The sequence below is a fragment of the Tachysurus fulvidraco genome, chromosome 17 (genome assembly GCF_022655615.1).
Source record: "Tachysurus fulvidraco isolate hzauxx_2018 chromosome 17, HZAU_PFXX_2.0, whole genome shotgun sequence".
In the NCBI taxonomy this organism is placed as follows: Eukaryota; Metazoa; Chordata; class Actinopteri; order Siluriformes; family Bagridae; genus Tachysurus; species Tachysurus fulvidraco.
Window position 1 is genome coordinate 16,052,628 of NC_062534.1, and position 17,861 is coordinate 16,070,488.

General features: G+C 38.0%; 1 protein-coding gene across 3 annotated transcripts in view; it reads left to right on the top strand.

Annotated features, from left to right (window-relative positions):
• LOC113636021 (serine/threonine-protein phosphatase 2A 55 kDa regulatory subunit B beta isoform) overlaps positions 1–13,076 on the top strand; it is a 48,820-nt gene extending 35,744 nt beyond the window's left edge. For all 3 annotated transcript variants that reach the window (XM_027135882.2, XM_027135883.2, XM_027135884.2), the window contains 7 exons: positions 130–295; positions 1,584–1,696; positions 4,833–5,010; positions 5,596–5,760; positions 8,412–8,581; positions 8,987–9,078; positions 11,262–13,076. In XM_027135882.2, the coding sequence (XP_026991683.1) occupies positions 130–295; positions 1,584–1,696; positions 4,833–5,010; positions 5,596–5,760; positions 8,412–8,581; positions 8,987–9,078; positions 11,262–11,541 (1,164 nt within the window). In that variant the 3' untranslated portion in view covers positions 11,542–13,076. The remainder of the gene's footprint in view (positions 1–129; positions 296–1,583; positions 1,697–4,832; positions 5,011–5,595; positions 5,761–8,411; positions 8,582–8,986; positions 9,079–11,261) is intronic.
• The last annotated feature ends 4,785 nt before the right edge of the window (positions 13,077–17,861 follow it).

Consider the following 17,861-nt stretch of genomic DNA (forward strand, 5'->3'; position numbering starts at 1 on the left):
AATTCAGTTTGTAGCTACTCAATTAGACATCCCACATCCAGTCAATCATGTTTACTGAGTACAATTTAGTGATAATATCAGCTTCAAAACCAGTCTGAGATGTTTGTTTTCACTTTCTCTGACATCTAGAGTAAGAACCAACCTCAAAGGAGAGGAGAGTACAACGTTTACAGCACCTTTCAGAGCCACGAGCCCGAATTTGACTACTTAAAGAGTCTTGAGATCGAGGAGAAGATCAACAAAATAAGATGGCTGCCCCAACAGAATGCAGCGTACTTCCTTCTCTCCACCAACGGTGAGTTGAGTGAGCAGGCATCACTGAGGATTGACTGCAAAAACACTGGTTTTTCACTGCTGTGATGCTCAATATGACAAATACTAATACAGTTTTGGCAATGGTGAAATGTAGACAAAACATATTCACAGTATAAATGAACCTTTACCATAAATTATCATATGCATTTGCAATGTGGAAAGTGAGGCTACATTTTTAGGGAGCATGAAAAAAGACTGTACCGTTTAGAAGGAGGTCTCTTACTGAAAATTCTAAATTTGTGTCTTTTCTCTGCATAAGCAATTTTACATCATCTCTTTTTTTTAAAAACTGTAACAGAGAAGTGCATTTAAAAATGTATTTGAATCCTGTGTATCTCTAGCTGCTTAACAGTGGTTAACGTCACAGTATCACCATGTTGAATCTGTTCTCTGTTCGTTGTATAGTGCACTATTTGGGGTGCAGCCATTTTGTAGTGTTGGTCGAATTCCCAGTGGACATATTATATTCCCTGGAAAGCTGGATAGTGCACTGTTTTGTTGTTCATCATGCCATTTATATCCACCTATGTCCACTACTTAGTACTTAGTTACACACTGAATAGTGTTTTCACTAAATACAAAAGGTGTTTGTATGATGTAGCTTTTCAATTTCACTGGAACTAATAGGCTCACACAGTGAAGTCTATGAAGACATGGTTTGTCAAGTGAAAGAACTTGAGTGGCCTGCACAGAGCCTTGACCTCAACTCCTCTGAACACATTCAGGATGATCTGGAACGTAGGCTGCACCCCAGGCCTTCTCACCCAACATCGATCTCACAAATGCTGAATTGTGAATGAATAGGAAAATCCCCACAGCCATCAGGAATGGGGTGTTCAGCAAGCACATATGGTAGTGTTGGTCAGGTGTCCACATACCTTTGGCTATATGTATAGTGAATAACCGAAAGAGGATTGTACCTATTACTAACAGCAGTTACTAGTTGTTAGGAGAGGACATAAAAGTGTTAGGTGCACATATTAACCATAACTAATGCAGTGTATATTTACACTATGTTGACTTTGAAAATGAAGAAGAAGGTGTATAAGCAGAATATACAGATACATATTAAATTACTTTGTCATTCATTATAAAATTAAGGTAGGTTCAGTCTTCCTTTCTGTCCTACTGAAGAAGTGAAGGGTTTGTTTAAATTATTTCAGACGATATAACTTACATGCCGCATGAGCTGGAGAGCTGCCACTATTGTGCCAGATTGTGAGCAGTCTCTTGTTGCTTATTCTCCTCTTTCTGTCTCTCTCTGCCAGATAAAACTGTGAAGCTGTGGAAAATCAGTGAAAGAGATAAAAGACCAGAGGGCTACAACCTGAAGGATGAGGATGGGAGGATCCGAGACCCTTCCACCATAACATCACTACGGGTCAGCATGATGCATCTCTGTAATGTTATACAGCTAATACACTTACTACGCTACACAATTAATACAGTGTTTAGCATTAATTATGCAACAGACACTGAGGCAGATGTATGTAGAGATGGTAAATCTACTTTATATTCTGAAAGTATTCACTGATGACTTGTTTTCTGGGCATCTCAGCTAAGAAATGTGAAATGTGAGATTTTTAAATTCTCACATAACAGGAAAAAAATTTCTAGCTCTTTCACTGTACAGAGTCTAGCTGCAGCACTGCAAAAAAAATATACAGCAGCATCAGTGCTTTGTCTAATTCGGTGACTATGTCTTCCTTTGTCAGAAACTGAATAGCTGGCAAAACTCTTTTTTATCTTATTCACAGTATGGATGACTGTGGCTTGAGCTTGACAGAATGCTTTGTGAAAACCTTTTCTGCACGAAACGGACGTTACGGCAGGTCATAGCAGTTCACCAGAAGCTTTATGGTGCATTCTGTTGTTACGTGTAGCAGTCACTCATTTTAATTCCCATGTGTAAATCACATTTTCTGTGCTCAAAGCCAGCACTGATAAATGATCTGCTATCATCAATAGACACTGTCTTTCTCCTAATCAAAGCCAGCTGGTGAGAGTGATGATTGTGTGCAATGAAGGAGACATGATCATCTCTCTCTCTCTCTCTCTCTCTCTCACTCTCTCTCTCTCGCTCACCATTGTGCACTTTTACCCATCCTTCCAAATTGAATTCAGTTACAAAGGAGGGCATGACTCAGAATGTCCATTAATGTTTACTGCAGTGTCTCTGTTTGTGGCTCCATGGCCTAATGGATTAAAGCACACTGCTCCTGCGCCATTGTCTGCAAGATTAGCCTGACACGCGGCCGATGGCACGGAAAGGGTGGCAATCCGATTTGAAGCGTAAAATGTATGTGCGATAAAGGTGGAGAGAGGGATTTATCATCACACACAAGCAGAGGACTGAAGATCGCTAGTGTAGTCTATGAGGCAGGTTGTAATTTTTTTTTTCAGCCCTTGTTGCCAACACCATATTCCTGCACTCCTTCATGTTTGTGGTTTTTCTCCTCAAGTGAACAGACTTGATGGTAGATACCAAGAGTGATGAATTAAAACATTAAATAACATTAATCCAACAGATAAGGTAAAATCAACAATAAAAATTATCTCCATGTTAGTGTATTTGTATCTGGTCAGTGCACCATCATTCAAGTTCAAGTCTAGAGCTTGAGGCTTTTCAAATCTCAACTCATCCAGTTATTTAATTTTTTTTTTTGCTTCTAACCAAAAGTTACTAAAGTTTAAATTTTAGTGTAGGTACCATTTCCACAAAATAGCATAGTTTAAATCAAAAGTAGCATAATTTAAACCAACTCAATCTTGACCAGGCAGCTACTCAGGACTGCCACGTTTTAAAATTAATGATCAGGATCTTTGTTTGTCGTGTGAGCTTCATTTCTGTGCTCCCACTGTAAACAGCTCTTGCTGTTTTTTAGCATCCTGCAGGATCCCAGTGTCTGTAGACACCTTTAGTCTCTGTGAGATGCCCTGAGATCCTTTCTGGCACGCTTTGTTAAAAAACAAAAGAAAACAAAAAACGATTGAATGAATGAATGATTGAACAAATACTGCATTTCTCATTCTAATTGTGTATTTGTATTTGTTGAAAAGATTTCACTCTGAAAAATATATTTATATTTAGTTAAATCTCTACTCCAAATCATTGTAGACAAGCATACAGTAATAGACAAGCATAATAATCAAGAATAGCTGTGAAAACTAACATACCAAATCTAATTTCTTCTTTATTCAGTCCTAAGGGTGTGAAAATAAATCAGAAGACACAAAGAAATGCTGCTTGAAACAATTATGTAACCAACCATTTACCAACTACTATTTTGGCTAAGACATGTGTTAGTAAACAAAATAAGCAAATGTTTTATACTAAATATTTTACTGATTAAAAACTAATGGACATTGATCACGGATCTCTGATCTGGAACTATGTCTGTAAAAAGCTGCCTTATATTCTGTTCATTGACCTTTGATTGGAAACTAATAGTAGAATGGTAAATTTGTCTTGTGTTATCGTTCATTAAATACTCACTAGAGCAGAGCTATGAGCGTTCTTTTAAACAGGAAATAAAAAACACGTTCATCAACACACATGACAACAACCAGGCTCTTTTATCTTACTATCGTTATGAGAACGAAGGTCGTTATTCATGTTAGATGTGAATAAAATGTCGTTAAGTGGCATCTTAAAGTAAAACAGCCTAATTCATATTCATATCTAAAAACTCACTCAGACAGTTTAAGAGCCTGAAGATAATGATTAGTATAGCTGAGGTTGCTCTAGGGCCTGATTTTAAACACCTCTCATGCTGCGTGGAGAAGCTTTATTGCTATGTGCTGTAGAAGAAGGAAATCACACAAGGAGAGGCTTCCTGCTGCTACAAAACGTGCCATTTTGGACCAAGGCGTGCACCACATCTGCATGGTGCAATTAGGACCTGCAGGAGAGGTTTTAGTGCAGCACAGAATAGACACAGCACAGTGGGATGTGAAATACAATGGCACACATCCAGAATAGCCATTACAGTTGTCTTTAGCACCGATCAGTGGCGAAGAGCTGCCAAGAAAACAACAAATGATTTTTATGTTTAACCTGAATGTCTAATATGAAATATGAATCTGTGAAGGATAAAAAAAAATGGCTTGTTTACACAGTCATTGTGTTTCTCAATAATTCCACATCCCTCTTTTCAGGCTTGTGATGAGGTTAAAATCAATGAGAAAATGTTAAAAGAAAACTCTTTTCTGTAATATCGGCATATATTGAAGTACTAATTTTTAGTTGATGCTTGTATGGAGTATACAAATGAGGACTAGAGACCAGTCACTTTAGTTAGAGATGAATTCCCACTGGCACCAGTATTAACTCTCAGTTAGACAGTACCATGAGTAATAAGAAATCTGTTAACCAAAATAGACAAAATTTCCGATGAAAGAAAATATGGAGATCATACATTGATCATAAATAGTGTTATTTTAAACCATTCAGGGTTGGTTTTGTCCTTTAACAGTGTGGATGTGTTCTTATTCTGATTCTCTCCTTGTTATTGCAGGTACCCGTGTTGAGGCCAATGGACCTCATGGTGGAGGCGACGCCCAGAAGGGTTTTCTCCAATGGCCATACGTACCACATCAACTCCATCTCGGTTAACAGTGACTATGAGACATACATGTCCACGGATGACCTTAGGATCAACCTGTGGCACCTGGAAATCACCAACAGAAGTTTCAGTATCCTTTATTACTTCGCTGCTTTACAGTTCTTTGTGTGAGAGAGATGCAGCTTGTCTCCTGTGAAAGTAGACAAATCTAACCACTGGACTATACAACTGTAAATGAAAAACATTTCTCATCTCATTAGAGAAATCTCATTTTATCAGTTGTATATAGTTCCATTTTCATCTACTATTTTTGTTGCTGATGTTGTAGTTGTTGATGATTCAGAAATATGTTTCAGTGCTTTGGCTCTGATTGGTCACAATAGAGATAGATGACATCATTCTTTGGGAGTGTAAAAATAGCAGGACTATGTACAGTATAAGCTCTTCTAGAATCAACACAATGAGTCAGAGTGTCTATTGATTGATAAAAGGTACTCAGCCTGGATGGTTGTGTCATGATACAGTCTGTCTGGAACCTGCACAAGTTTTAGACCTTAATAAAATACTACAGGGGATTTCTATATTAGTCACAGCTAAGCTATCCATGCTAACATTATAAAAACAATAGAAATAGTAACTTTTCTGTTTTTCTGAAAATATTTGTATTCTTTTTTGCCATGTTTATTCTAAAGCATTTCCTAAGCAGTGTTTTTAGACATTGTGGACATTAAGCCAGCTAATATGGAGGAGCTGACTGAGGTGATTACAGCGGCAGAGTTTCACCCACACCACTGCAACACTTTTGTCTACAGCAGCAGTAAAGGCTCCATCCGTCTGTGCGACATGAGGGCTGCTGCACTCTGTGATAACCACTCCAAGTGTGAGTACTCATGCAATTCCTTTATGATTTAATAAAAAATGAGAAATGAATAAGTTCACCTCAGTTCCAGTTAGAAATCTAGTTATGTGCCTCGGTGGTGGCAGTGGAGTTGCCTCTCTCATAGTCTCCAGATACACCAGGACCCTGACCAGGATAAAATAGATACTGAAGATGAATGAATTGTGGCTTAATGACATAGCTGAACATTTCTATTCCGTTAAATGAAGATGCAGCAAGCTACAATGTAGAGCCAACTCTCATGCTAGAATCCTCTGTCATCTTTCATATTTATTTATGACTATGAAAATCTGCTTTCCTCCTGCCATCTCTCTGAGTCTTAAAGAGAAATTTTTTTTCCAGTTATTCTAAATTCAGATTATTGTCTCTGTGAAGTTTCTCACATTCTCCTTGCGTCTCTGTAGGCTTTCCTCCCACCTCTCGAAAACATTGTAAGGAGAGCTGGTGACTAGTGAAATTTCCCTCTGCTGGACTGTTGTATCATTCACCTTGTAGTCTCTGGATGAAACAGTAAAATGATGGATAGATGACAGATAAAACAGATAAAAGAGTAAAGATTTTGGATGCATACTGTATTTGACCTTTCAATACAAGCAGTCAAGCTCTTTAGCATCTTTTCAGACCTCTTCCATTTTTGGGGTTGTTTTTTTTGTCTGCTCCTGAGGATCTGCACAAGTAATACTCAAGCATTACAAATGGTCATGGGATATATAGCACTGCGATCTTGAAACTGAAGTAAAATGAAGTAGTTGTACAGTAAATACAGTCTATCTATCTGTCCACTTCATGTACTGCATATATTATATGGATATATTATTTAGAAAACCTGGAGTCTATCCATGGAGGATGGTGCACAATGCAGGGGACATTCTGGACAGGGTGCCAAGTCATTACAGGACACAGTCTCACACACACTCATACACACACACTACAAAAAAAGGTAATGATTCTAATCAGCCTATAGCATGTGTCTTTAGACTGTAGGGAGGAAAACTGGAGGAAACTCACAAACCATGTGAACCTCACACACAGAGGACAGAAGCAGGAATCAAACCCACAGTCCTGGAGGTCAAACCTCCCATTTTTGGGAAAAACTCAAACATAGCAATAAGAATATCATAGGAGCAAGCCCAAAAAAAAAAAAAAAAAAAAGGGGGATTCTTGTGAAATTCTTATACAATTAAATAGGAAGTCAGATATCCAGACACGTTTTATACCTGTTTAATTTAGGTCAGAATACAATGAAGTACCGGTTAATGTTCAGGGTAAGGTGTACTAAATTTGTTTGAATAGACCCTTTACAACATGCAGGCTCTATCCATGGATTCGCCATTGAATCAGACATTACAAATGCATAGAGCAAGGGAGCTCCTTCCACTCTGTCCTTTCCCCAAGAGACCAAACAGCACGTCAGCCGTGACAGGGATTATCCCACCTCCCACCTTCACCAGGGGACAAAGAAGGTGAAGCTTATGCTAATATTTAATATAATTATGTTTGTTAAGGCTTTACCTCCTTAATTTCATTTTGAAATGATTTGATGGATGCTGAAAATTTTATTTATGTGACTGACTTGATAACTGGACCCAGATAAATTTCTGTTAGATCTCCTCTGGGTTTTGGATCTCCTCAGAGTCTGCTGCGAGATTATGGGCAGGGGTGTGCATTTTCAAACCAGATTGAATACATTGGCATTTAAGCGGCGGTTTGAAAAAAATAAATCAATGCACCAAGGCGGTCCGCTGCGTGTCTAGATATCTCAGAGGGTAAAAAATCCAGTAATTTGCTGAGCTTTATGGTTATGGTAGGTGCTCCATACACACAGACACCCTGTTGAATACACTGTTTGTGTTGTGTAACCTGGGGAAGGAGTGGTCTTAATGGGAGGCTGTAAGAACTGTTTCTGAAAGCTCCTCTAGCATCTGAGGAGGTGGACATGCATCATACAAACAGCTGTTGTTTTCACCTGCATTGTGCAGACATGTCTGGGGAAACTGGACATGACTGAAATCTACTGGAAGCATATTGTGTATTTTTTGTGAGAGTCAATTTCAGGGTTTGTGCAACTCTGTGTGCATATGTATTGTGTGTGTATTATTCCTTCCTCCTCCTCCTCCTCCTCCTCCTGCGTTCCTCCTACACTAATAAATCTTAGCCCTGTCCTAAGGAATATTCTGAAAAATCAATGTGTGCTGTGCCACAGAGACCCCCTGCAGCTTTTTTCCACGTGCAGCAGAGTTCCCCGGAGATCTCATTACGCTCTAGTGAACGATATGCAGCTTAACTTGCACATCGATGGATTTGTGGAATGACAGGTGACATGATGTCTGTCTGGGACACACACACACCCACACACTCAATCCAGACAAGCCCAAGTGGCCAGTGCTTTGTGTAACTACACAGAGCTGCCTCACTCCCTCACTCCCTCTGCTCATGGCTTTTATGTGTCAGTTAGATATGCTGCTGAGACAGCATAAGCAAATACATAAAGCATGGCGGGTGTAAATGACACTTGAACGTTTATCTTGTTGAACTGGTGACAAATTTGGTTTGTGGTGGGATGGAAACTTATTGTTCAACTCTTAGAGTTGAGAATCAACAATTTTCTCCTCTTTCTCTACTTTCTCACACAGTCTTTGAAGAGCCCGAGGACCCAAGTAACCGGTCCTTCTTTTCTGAAATCATCTCATCCATCTCCGACGTCAAGTTCAGCCACAGCGGACGCTACCTAATGACCCGGGATTATCTGACGGTTAAGGTGTGGGACCTGAACATGGAAAGCAAACCCCTGGAGACCTATCAGGTGAAGCTTGCCTTTTGCATTTCTCCTCCTTAAAAACTTGAAGAGTAAAATAGTAAATAGTAGAAATAGTAATAGTAAAATAAGACATGCTTCATATTTAAAATAGGTTTGTTGCTTTGTGTGTTTTGATTTTAAGGGATTTGCACATCCTAATAATATTGGTTCAGCTGTCTCATGTCCATACATGTAAGCAAATAAAACACATCATTATTACAGTTAATGACATGATGCATACAAGGATATAATGGAAAAGCAAAACTTTTGTGTTCTTCTAACAAAAGTGACAATTCTGATTAACCAATTCAGCAGTTATGTTAAAAATACAGGATTCCCAAAATACTGTGAGCGAGAGAGTAGTTTTTCTGATGAAATGCACTCTGTTTTTGTTCGTGTGTGCTCCTGTAGGTGCATGACTACCTGAGGAGTAAACTCTGTTCCCTGTATGAGAACGACTGCATCTTTGACAAGTTCGAGTGTGTCTGGAACGGATCAGACAGGTAAGAACTGTTCACGATTATTAACACTGATATAAACATTATGCCTCTTATTCCCACTACACATTTATTCCCCAGCAGTAATTACTATAAGTGAACTAACATGTTAACAAATGAAGCCAGTGTTTTTTCTACTTTAATATCTTACCTGCTATGTTAATGGTAATTTTTTTCAGGGTTTAGTTAATCGATAGTCTTACATGTTAGACACGCAGGTAATTCCTGTTACTGGACAGCTTGAAGTGCAGACCAGAACTTTTTCATTATTTGATATGTTACATAAACTCTTGAATTTCCTCAGTATCTATCTATCTATCTATCTATCTATCTATCTATCTATCTATCTATCTATCTATCTATCTATCTATCTATCTATCTATCTATCTATCTATCTATCCATCCATCCATCCATCCATCCATCCATCCATCCATCCATCCATCCATCATATGCTGTAGCTTTGGGGTCGACTTTAAGTATGAACTCACATTGAAATATTCCACTTCCCAATCCTGACAGATGACACACAAGCAGTGCATCATTATATATCATTTTATTAACATCCACATAGGACAAAAAAATATTTTATGTCAAAAAATAAGTTTTACACAATAATTGTGCTGCGATGATGTCTTTAAAAGGTCAATGGTGAGTCACCATCGCAATTACATTGTTAACTGAATCTGACATCAAATGAAGGTGTCCCTTATTTAGTTTAATCCCATTCTGGAGGATTGGTTCACAGTAGATCAGACCTTAAATAATCAAACTATAAATTTGTTTTTACTTCACCTATAATGCATGAGTGTATAACACTTTATTTTATATCCTCATACCTCCTCCTTAAAAATGTATTCCTGCTACTCCACTGATATCCCTGTTCTGGACTGTTGTGTGAATATAAATAGCACTTTAATGCACAGGTTATTAGAGTAAATGTAATTGTGTGAATGCACCTCATTGTTTATATTTTTATATCTATTATGCCATATTTAGGCACATTTCTGTTTAATGGCTTTCAACAGGTTTCCCTTGCTCGAGTGATTGTGTTTATTTTATTTATGCACTTATTTTAATTGAGGCCGTCTGGGAAAGCTGACAAACAGCCAGATCTAAACATGGGAATTTGGAAAGAGACCTTTTTTATTGGCCATTAGCATAATTCACTCTTTAAAAGAATGAAACCTAAATATATTAAACAACAGTATGAGGGAGAATTGTTTTATCTTACGTTCTACCATTACTTTTACTGTCTTGCTATAAATGTTGTGTAAGGAGCTAATTTAACAAACATAGTGCTTTAAAAAAAGTCAGTCTGCCTAATGCTACAGTTGCACATACAGCGACTTGCAGCAACATAGTGACCAGAGATCATTAATTTTCAATGAGGGCTGGAAACTTTTGCCAAAATGAGCAACTAGTTGAAGGCAAATATAGAGCGACTTGCTTGATGCAGCGGCTACCAGTGTAAATGAAGACAGTCGAGGGCATGCGATCTGTGGCAAAGAGTTCTATTGTATTCACCTCCAGTTTTCTGTGCACAAACAAGCCAATTTTTTTATTTTATCTTCTTTAACTCCATAATGGGATAAAGTGGAACAATGCGACCCCCATATAACTAATGCCCAAAAGACTCAGTATTTCAGATAACGGATAAATTCTGTGTTGTAAAGATAGTTTGGTCATGATGTGATTCATGGTATTCATGGATATTTATAGCACAATTTACTTCAGAGGTCTTACTTTACTTTGAGTTCACAGAGTATTTTGAACAAAATTTAAATGATGAAAAATTTTGACCAAAAACACCCAGACATTTAATATTACAGTTTCATATCTTAAAAATAAATGAATAAATAAATGAATTCATAAATTTTTGTGATTTGTGATTGGATAAATTAGGCGGCTGATCTGGGAACAAGATTTATTAAAACATAATGAGCTCCATAGCAAACACTCATCTGTGTAACCTAAAGAATAACAAACATCATTAGTGTGAACTTACAGAGAACTACATATGTTCTCTAAACAAAAAGACAAACTTTGATGAAAAAAATACTAGGGTGAATGAGAAAAACAGATGAAAATCTAAAGTGTTGTCTTTATATGATGATACTTAATTTGACACTTTAGTACACATTGTACAGTATTTTACAACCTGTGTTTGTTTGTTTTTCATGATGTTCAGCATGATCATGACCGGCTCCTACAACAACTTCTTCCGAATGTTTGACCGCAATACGAAACGGGATGTGACCCTCGAGGCATCACGAGAGAACAGCAAGCCGCGGGCCGTCCTGAAGCCACGCAAAGTGTGTGTGGGTGGGAAGCGACGCAAAGATGAGATCAGCGTCGACAGCCTGGATTTCAGCAAGAAAATCCTTCATACCACCTGGCACCCCTCTGAGAACATCATCGCTGTAGCCGCCACTAACAACCTTTATATCTTCCAGGATAAGGTCAACTAATACAGGCACAGCCTGGGTGGCCCTTTACACACACACACACACACACACACACACACACACACACATACACATACAGGCATGGACACACACACACACACCAACAGGCAGACTGGAGTGCCTAATCGCTGCATGGGGCCAGTGTTTGGCTGCAGGAGCCATGATGCTGGTGGACTTTTTATGTTGAAGATGGAGCAGGAAACGGAGAGCATGAGCAGACCGGCATTAAGGACGCAGGCATGTTGCGCACTGGAGAGTGGGAAAAATATGCGCTATGCTATTTTACGTATTTTCATCACCACAACCACATTTTCTCTCTTTCTCTCTTTAACACCCTTTATTTATTCTATTTATTTACTTCTCCATTTGAAGGACATGTCCGATGTTTTACAATTGAAACAGGGCTGCATTACATGCACTGTTTTATTAGTATTATTATTAGGTTTAACAGATCTGACTCTGGAGGACGGTATCAGTAAGTTTTGTTTGGTCTGTTTTTCATTGACTCTTGCATCAGTGCTCAGGATTGTGACACCAAAGGGCACTCTATAATGAAGCTGACGAAGGTCTAGACAGGAAGGACACAGCTCCATTCCCTAAAGCCCTTCATCCACAACACAGCTGTCGATGAAACTGAAGTGGACTTTGGATGTGGTCATGCACACTGATGCTAAGGCCAGATACAATCTCTGGACATAATTCTAATTCTTTGCTACTTGATTCTTTGAGAACATGGAGGTTAAGTGGTCTGAAGTCGTTGCCGTTTTATTCGTCTTTTTATGTTACCATTTCATTTAATAAGCTGTGGTGCCTTCTTTTCATATGTGGACTTGAGCGCAGTTGGGAAGGGGGTTGATGGGATGCGTGTTTTTGGATGGTGTGATATGTTGGTTTGTGGAATGTGACTGTTTTTTGTTTTTATAAAATGTGGACTGAATAGCTTTGTGTAAGGAAAAATGAATGAAAATGATGTACTCAAGTACGCAAAATGTAAGTACTTGAATTTTGCAAAACAAGTCATGATGTCAGCTCTGTAGGCTTATGATTTAGGAAGTGTACGTCCCTGGATTTAACTCATTCAGTGCAGTGTTAGGTGGAAGCTGTTATTGCACTCGTGACAAATCACTCTAATTATCTAAGAGAATGTCTGCTCAACAGGGTGCAAACAACAGCATAAAATACTTTTGCCTCTTATTCAAACAGCTCACATGTTCCACTATTGTGCATTTCTCTCAGACAGCTAATGCACCATCCTACTTTTAAGTATGTTTCATGATGTGGAAGGAAATGGCAGGTCGGCGAAAAATGTAGCCTAACTAGACATGAAGAATATATGATATCAGGGAATTTTAGGTACAAGTCCTTAAAAAAAATAAAAGTAACATCTAACCAATTTCAGTTGTGAACTTGTTAATGAAACAAAGTTTTATAGCTCAGAATGTATTTAAATGCAATTGAATGACATGCAGTCTTTACGCTTAATGGAATTTGTTGGAATAAAAAATGAAAACGTGCGAGTTGAAATAGATTGATTTTGACTTAATTTGTACAGTGAGATTTGTCTTGAAGTTGATATATATGTGTGTGTGTGTGTGTGTGTGTGTGTGTGTGTGTGTGTGTGTGTGTGTGTGTGTGTGTGTGTGTGTGTGTGTGTGTGTGTGTGTGTGTGTTGTTATTGACCATTTTATCTGTGCACTTGCATTCTATTCCACTGACTTGTCAGACATTTTTAATCAGTATAAATAAAAAAAATATTATTTATAAGTCTGATATAAAATGTCAGGACAATGTTGGCTTTCAATGTGAGACATTTTTGCCTCTTTTGGAACCTTTCACAGAATTTTAGAGATTGTAGATATCACCGTGAAATTTTATGTTTAAGTTTATGAAGTTTATGAATAAGCACAGTAATAGGTTTAATAACATGAATTACTTTAAAGGTTTAAACAAACGAAAAAAAATATGAATATACTTCCCCTGGTTAGCCAGATAAAGACCTATAAGCACTTAAAAAGCACTAAATATCTCATTTCCATTAAGCAACATTATAGAGTGTAACATGACAGAGAAACCCAAGGCTGAACATAGGCACAACAGGCACAAATTCTATTTTGCCCTCTGATTTAAATGTCAATTAAACTGCGCCATCACATAACCTTAAAATGGATCACGTGCGCCCCCGTGTGGCCATTTGGAGGGAAATATATTTGGATTCATGTGGTAAGTAAAGATACATATTGTGAGCTGCTACACTCGCAGACCTAAATTAGTATTAAATGTACAATTCCTTTTCGCTGTACTATCAACTCTTCCAGTCTAAAAATTCAATTCAATTGAATTTGTATTCAGTTTAATTTTATTTGTATAGAGCTTTTTACAATTGCCATTGTCTCAAAGCAGCTTTACAGAACATAAACATAGAACAAAAGGTTAATATAAAGAATAATATAAAGATTAATAGAATACAAAATTCAAGATCAATATTAGATATATTTAAATGTGTATGTGTTTATACTCAATGAGCAAGTCTGAGGTGATGCACAACTTATTTAGATGGTGAAGGAAGAAACCTTGAGCGGAACCAGACTCAAAGGGGAACCTCATCCTCATATGGGTGACACTGGAGGGTGTGGTTATAAATATACAGTCTGACAAATGTTGTATTGATGCAAAAGATCCCATCTCCTCTTTAGTATCGCAGAAACTAACTGGAGCTGGTAGATCTCTAGATGCCTCGGGATCTCAGAGTCGGCCTCATCTCAGTGGACGTCCAAAAAATTCATTGCACGGAAGATGATCGGAGCTGGTACAATTTCTGGATGCCTCGGGATGGGTAGAAAGAGAGAAGCTTTGGAGAGGGATTAACATATCTGCTGTTCATAATATTTGCAAGTCTGATGTAATAGTGCACAATATTATGGGATGTATTGTGTGTATGCCTGACTAAAGAGATAAGTTTTTAATCTACATTTAAACTGGGAAAGTGTGTCTGAGCCCCGAACACTATCAGGAAGACTATTCCAAAGTTTGGGAGATAAATAAAAAAATGCTCTACCACCTTTAGTAGACTTAGATATTCCGGGAAATACCAGGAGTCCTGAATTTTTTATCTCAGAGAGTTGAAGGATTGTAACATGTTAGAAGACTAGTTAGATACATGAGAGCTAAACCATTAAGAGCCTTGTACGTAAGTAGCAGCAGTTTGTAATCAATTCTAAACTTAACAGGTAGCCGGTGTAGAGATGATGAAATTGGGGTTATATGGTCATACTTTCTTGTCCTAGCAGCTGCATTTTTGACTAACTGTAGCCTATTTATTAAAGATGCAGGACAACCACCTAGTAATGCATTACAGTAGTCCAGTCTAGAGGTCATGAATGCATGAACTAGCTTCTCAGCATCAGATACAGATTGGATGTTTCTCAGCTTGCCAATATTTTTAAGGTGGAAAAAGGCTGTTTTTGTAATATGGGTGATAAGGATTTTCAAAAGACAAGTTGCTGTCTAATATAACACCAAGGTCTTTCACTGTCGAGCTACTAGTAACAGTACATCCCTCTAAATGGGAGTTGAATTGTGAGAGTTTCTGGGTTGCTGCATGGTTTTTGGACTGATCAGTAGTATTTCTGTCTTATCAATGTTTAACAACAGAAAATTACAGCTCATCCAATCTTTTATCTCTCTAACACACTGAGTTAATTTTGACAATTTAGCTATTTCATCTGGTTTTGATGAGATATTTAACTGTGTATCATCATCGTCATGAAACTAATCCCATGTCTTCTAATGATGTTCCCTAATGGAAGCATGTATATCGAGAAAAGCTGAGGTCCTAGGACTGATCCTTGAGGGACCCCATAATTAACTGGCAATAAACTGGAGGATTCACCATTTAATTCTACAAAATTGTATCGTTCAGACAGGTAGGAGCTAAACCAACTTAAAGCCAGTCCATGAATACCTGTGTAATTTGGTAAGCAATCTAGGAGAATGTTGTGATCTATAGTGTCAAATGCAGCACTAAGATCAAGTAGAACTATTAGGGACATAATTGGTCCGAAGCTAGGAACAAGTCATTTGTAACTTTCACAAGTGCAGTTTCTTTGCTATGATTGGACCTGAAACCTGACTGAAACTCTTCAAAGATATTGTACCTGGGATTTTTCTGGTTATTTTATATGAGTTTGCTCAGGTTCTCAGCCCTAGCAGTTTTTAGAGCCTGTCTATAGCTGGACATACTGTCCTTATACGCAATTCTAAAAACCTCTAATTTAGTTTTTCTCCACTTTCGCTCAAGGTTATGGGTTTCTCTCTTGAGGATGTGAGTATGACTATTATACCATGGTGCAGGTGTTTTGTCTCCAACCTTCTTTAATCTGATTGGGGCAACAGTGTCTAATGTGCTAGTGAAGATAGGGGCAAGTCGTGGCCTAATGGTTAGAGAGTCTGACTCGTAATCCTAAGGTTGTGGGTTCGAGTCTTGGGCCGGCCACGACTGAGGACCTTGAGCAAGGCACAGAACCCCCCAACTGCTCCCCGGGCTCTGCAGCATAAATGGCTGCCCACTGCTCTGGGTGTGTGTTCACGGTGTGTGCGTGTTCACTGCTGTGTGTGTGTGTGCGCACTTTGGATGGGTTAAATGCAGAGAACGAATTCTGAGTATGGGTCACCGTACTTAGCTGTATGTCACCTTCACTTCACTTCACTACCTATGCTGTTAGTCATTACATCTAGATTGTTTGTGTTTAGTAAGAGGTACAGTAAGGAGTTGAGACAGATCAGGCAGGTTATTTGTGAATCTATCTTTGTTTTTTTGGAATAATAGTTCTACCGAGTCGATAAAGTGGTGAGACACAGTTAGTCTGTTCTACAGGTAGTGTGTACATTATGAGGTAATGGTCTGTGATGTCATCAGTGACATCTATTCCGTGTGATATTATTAAATCTAGCGCATGATTAAGACAATGAGTTGCTCTAGTGATGTTTTGTTTAAGCCCAATTGAGTTTAGTAAGTCCATAAATGTGAGTCCCAAAACATCATTTGTATTGTCCACGTGAATGTTAAAGTCTCCTACAATTGATGCTTTATCAAAATTAACCAATAGGTCTGAAAGAAAATCTGCAAATTCTCTAAGAAAATCAGTGTAGGGTCCTGGGAGCAGTGTTGTATAAAGTAGTAGAAGGCAATACTTGAGTAAAAGTACAAGTATCGTACTAAAAAAAGACTTTGGTAGAAGTGAAAGTCACCTTTTAGAATATTACTCCAGTAAAAGTCTTAAAGTATCTGATATTTAATGTACTTAAGTATTTGAAGTAAAAGTAAAAAGTAAAATTTCAGTGATTTTTGGTAGGTATAAGAGCAGGGCGGTTTTCATCTTTAGGGGTTTTAGCCCTCAGTGAGAATTTAAAACAAGAAGAGTTTTATATTACAATATAAGCCAAAAGTTATGGTATTATTTAAAATGGGAAAAGTGGAAACCAAAATTTATACATGATTCCAGTCTTGAATCAGATCAGTTCCTGTATGTGTGCATTCTCTACAAACAGTGTGTCCAATGAATGCAGTCATTAATAATAAAAAAAAAATGTTCACAAGACTAAGACCAAATCAATAAATGTTATTTTTATTTAGTATTGAATGGATTGTTTGCATTAATATTTTGTTTGTGCTACAACTCTGGTAATAAGAATAGTGACATTTCACAGCTTTTGGTTGCCGTCTTTGCGGCTTTCCGCCGATTAACGTTATAGATAAACGCCTCCAGCTCTGACTGCGCGTGCACGCTGCGCGTGCCTGAGCTTCTCCGTCGAGCGTGCGTACGTACGTAATACAATCTAATAGCAGTGATTCGCCAAACCTCCCTTATTGCAGTCGCACACATTTCTTCTGATTTTATTTTGTAGTAACGAGTAACGAAGATGCTTATTGGAAATATAACGGAGTAAAAGTATGCATTTTATCTAGGAAATATAGTGGAGTAAAAGTGAAAGTTGACATAAATTTAAATAGCGAAGTAAAGTACAGATACGTGACATTTCTATTTAAGTACAGTAACGAAGTATTTTTAATTCGTTACATTACAACACTGCCTGGGAGTCTGTACACGGTTGCTAGAGCAAGAGAGGGATTTTTTCGTGTGCATGTGCGAGAGTGTAAAATTAAGAACAAGCACTTCACAGTAATTAAATCTATACTGTGTTCTCTGAGTAACAGTAAGGAAATCACGACCATGACCAGTCTGACGAGGCTCGTGCTTATAAATATATCCTGATGGGGTAAACTCATTTAGACTGATGTAATCATTTGTTTAAATCCAAGTTTC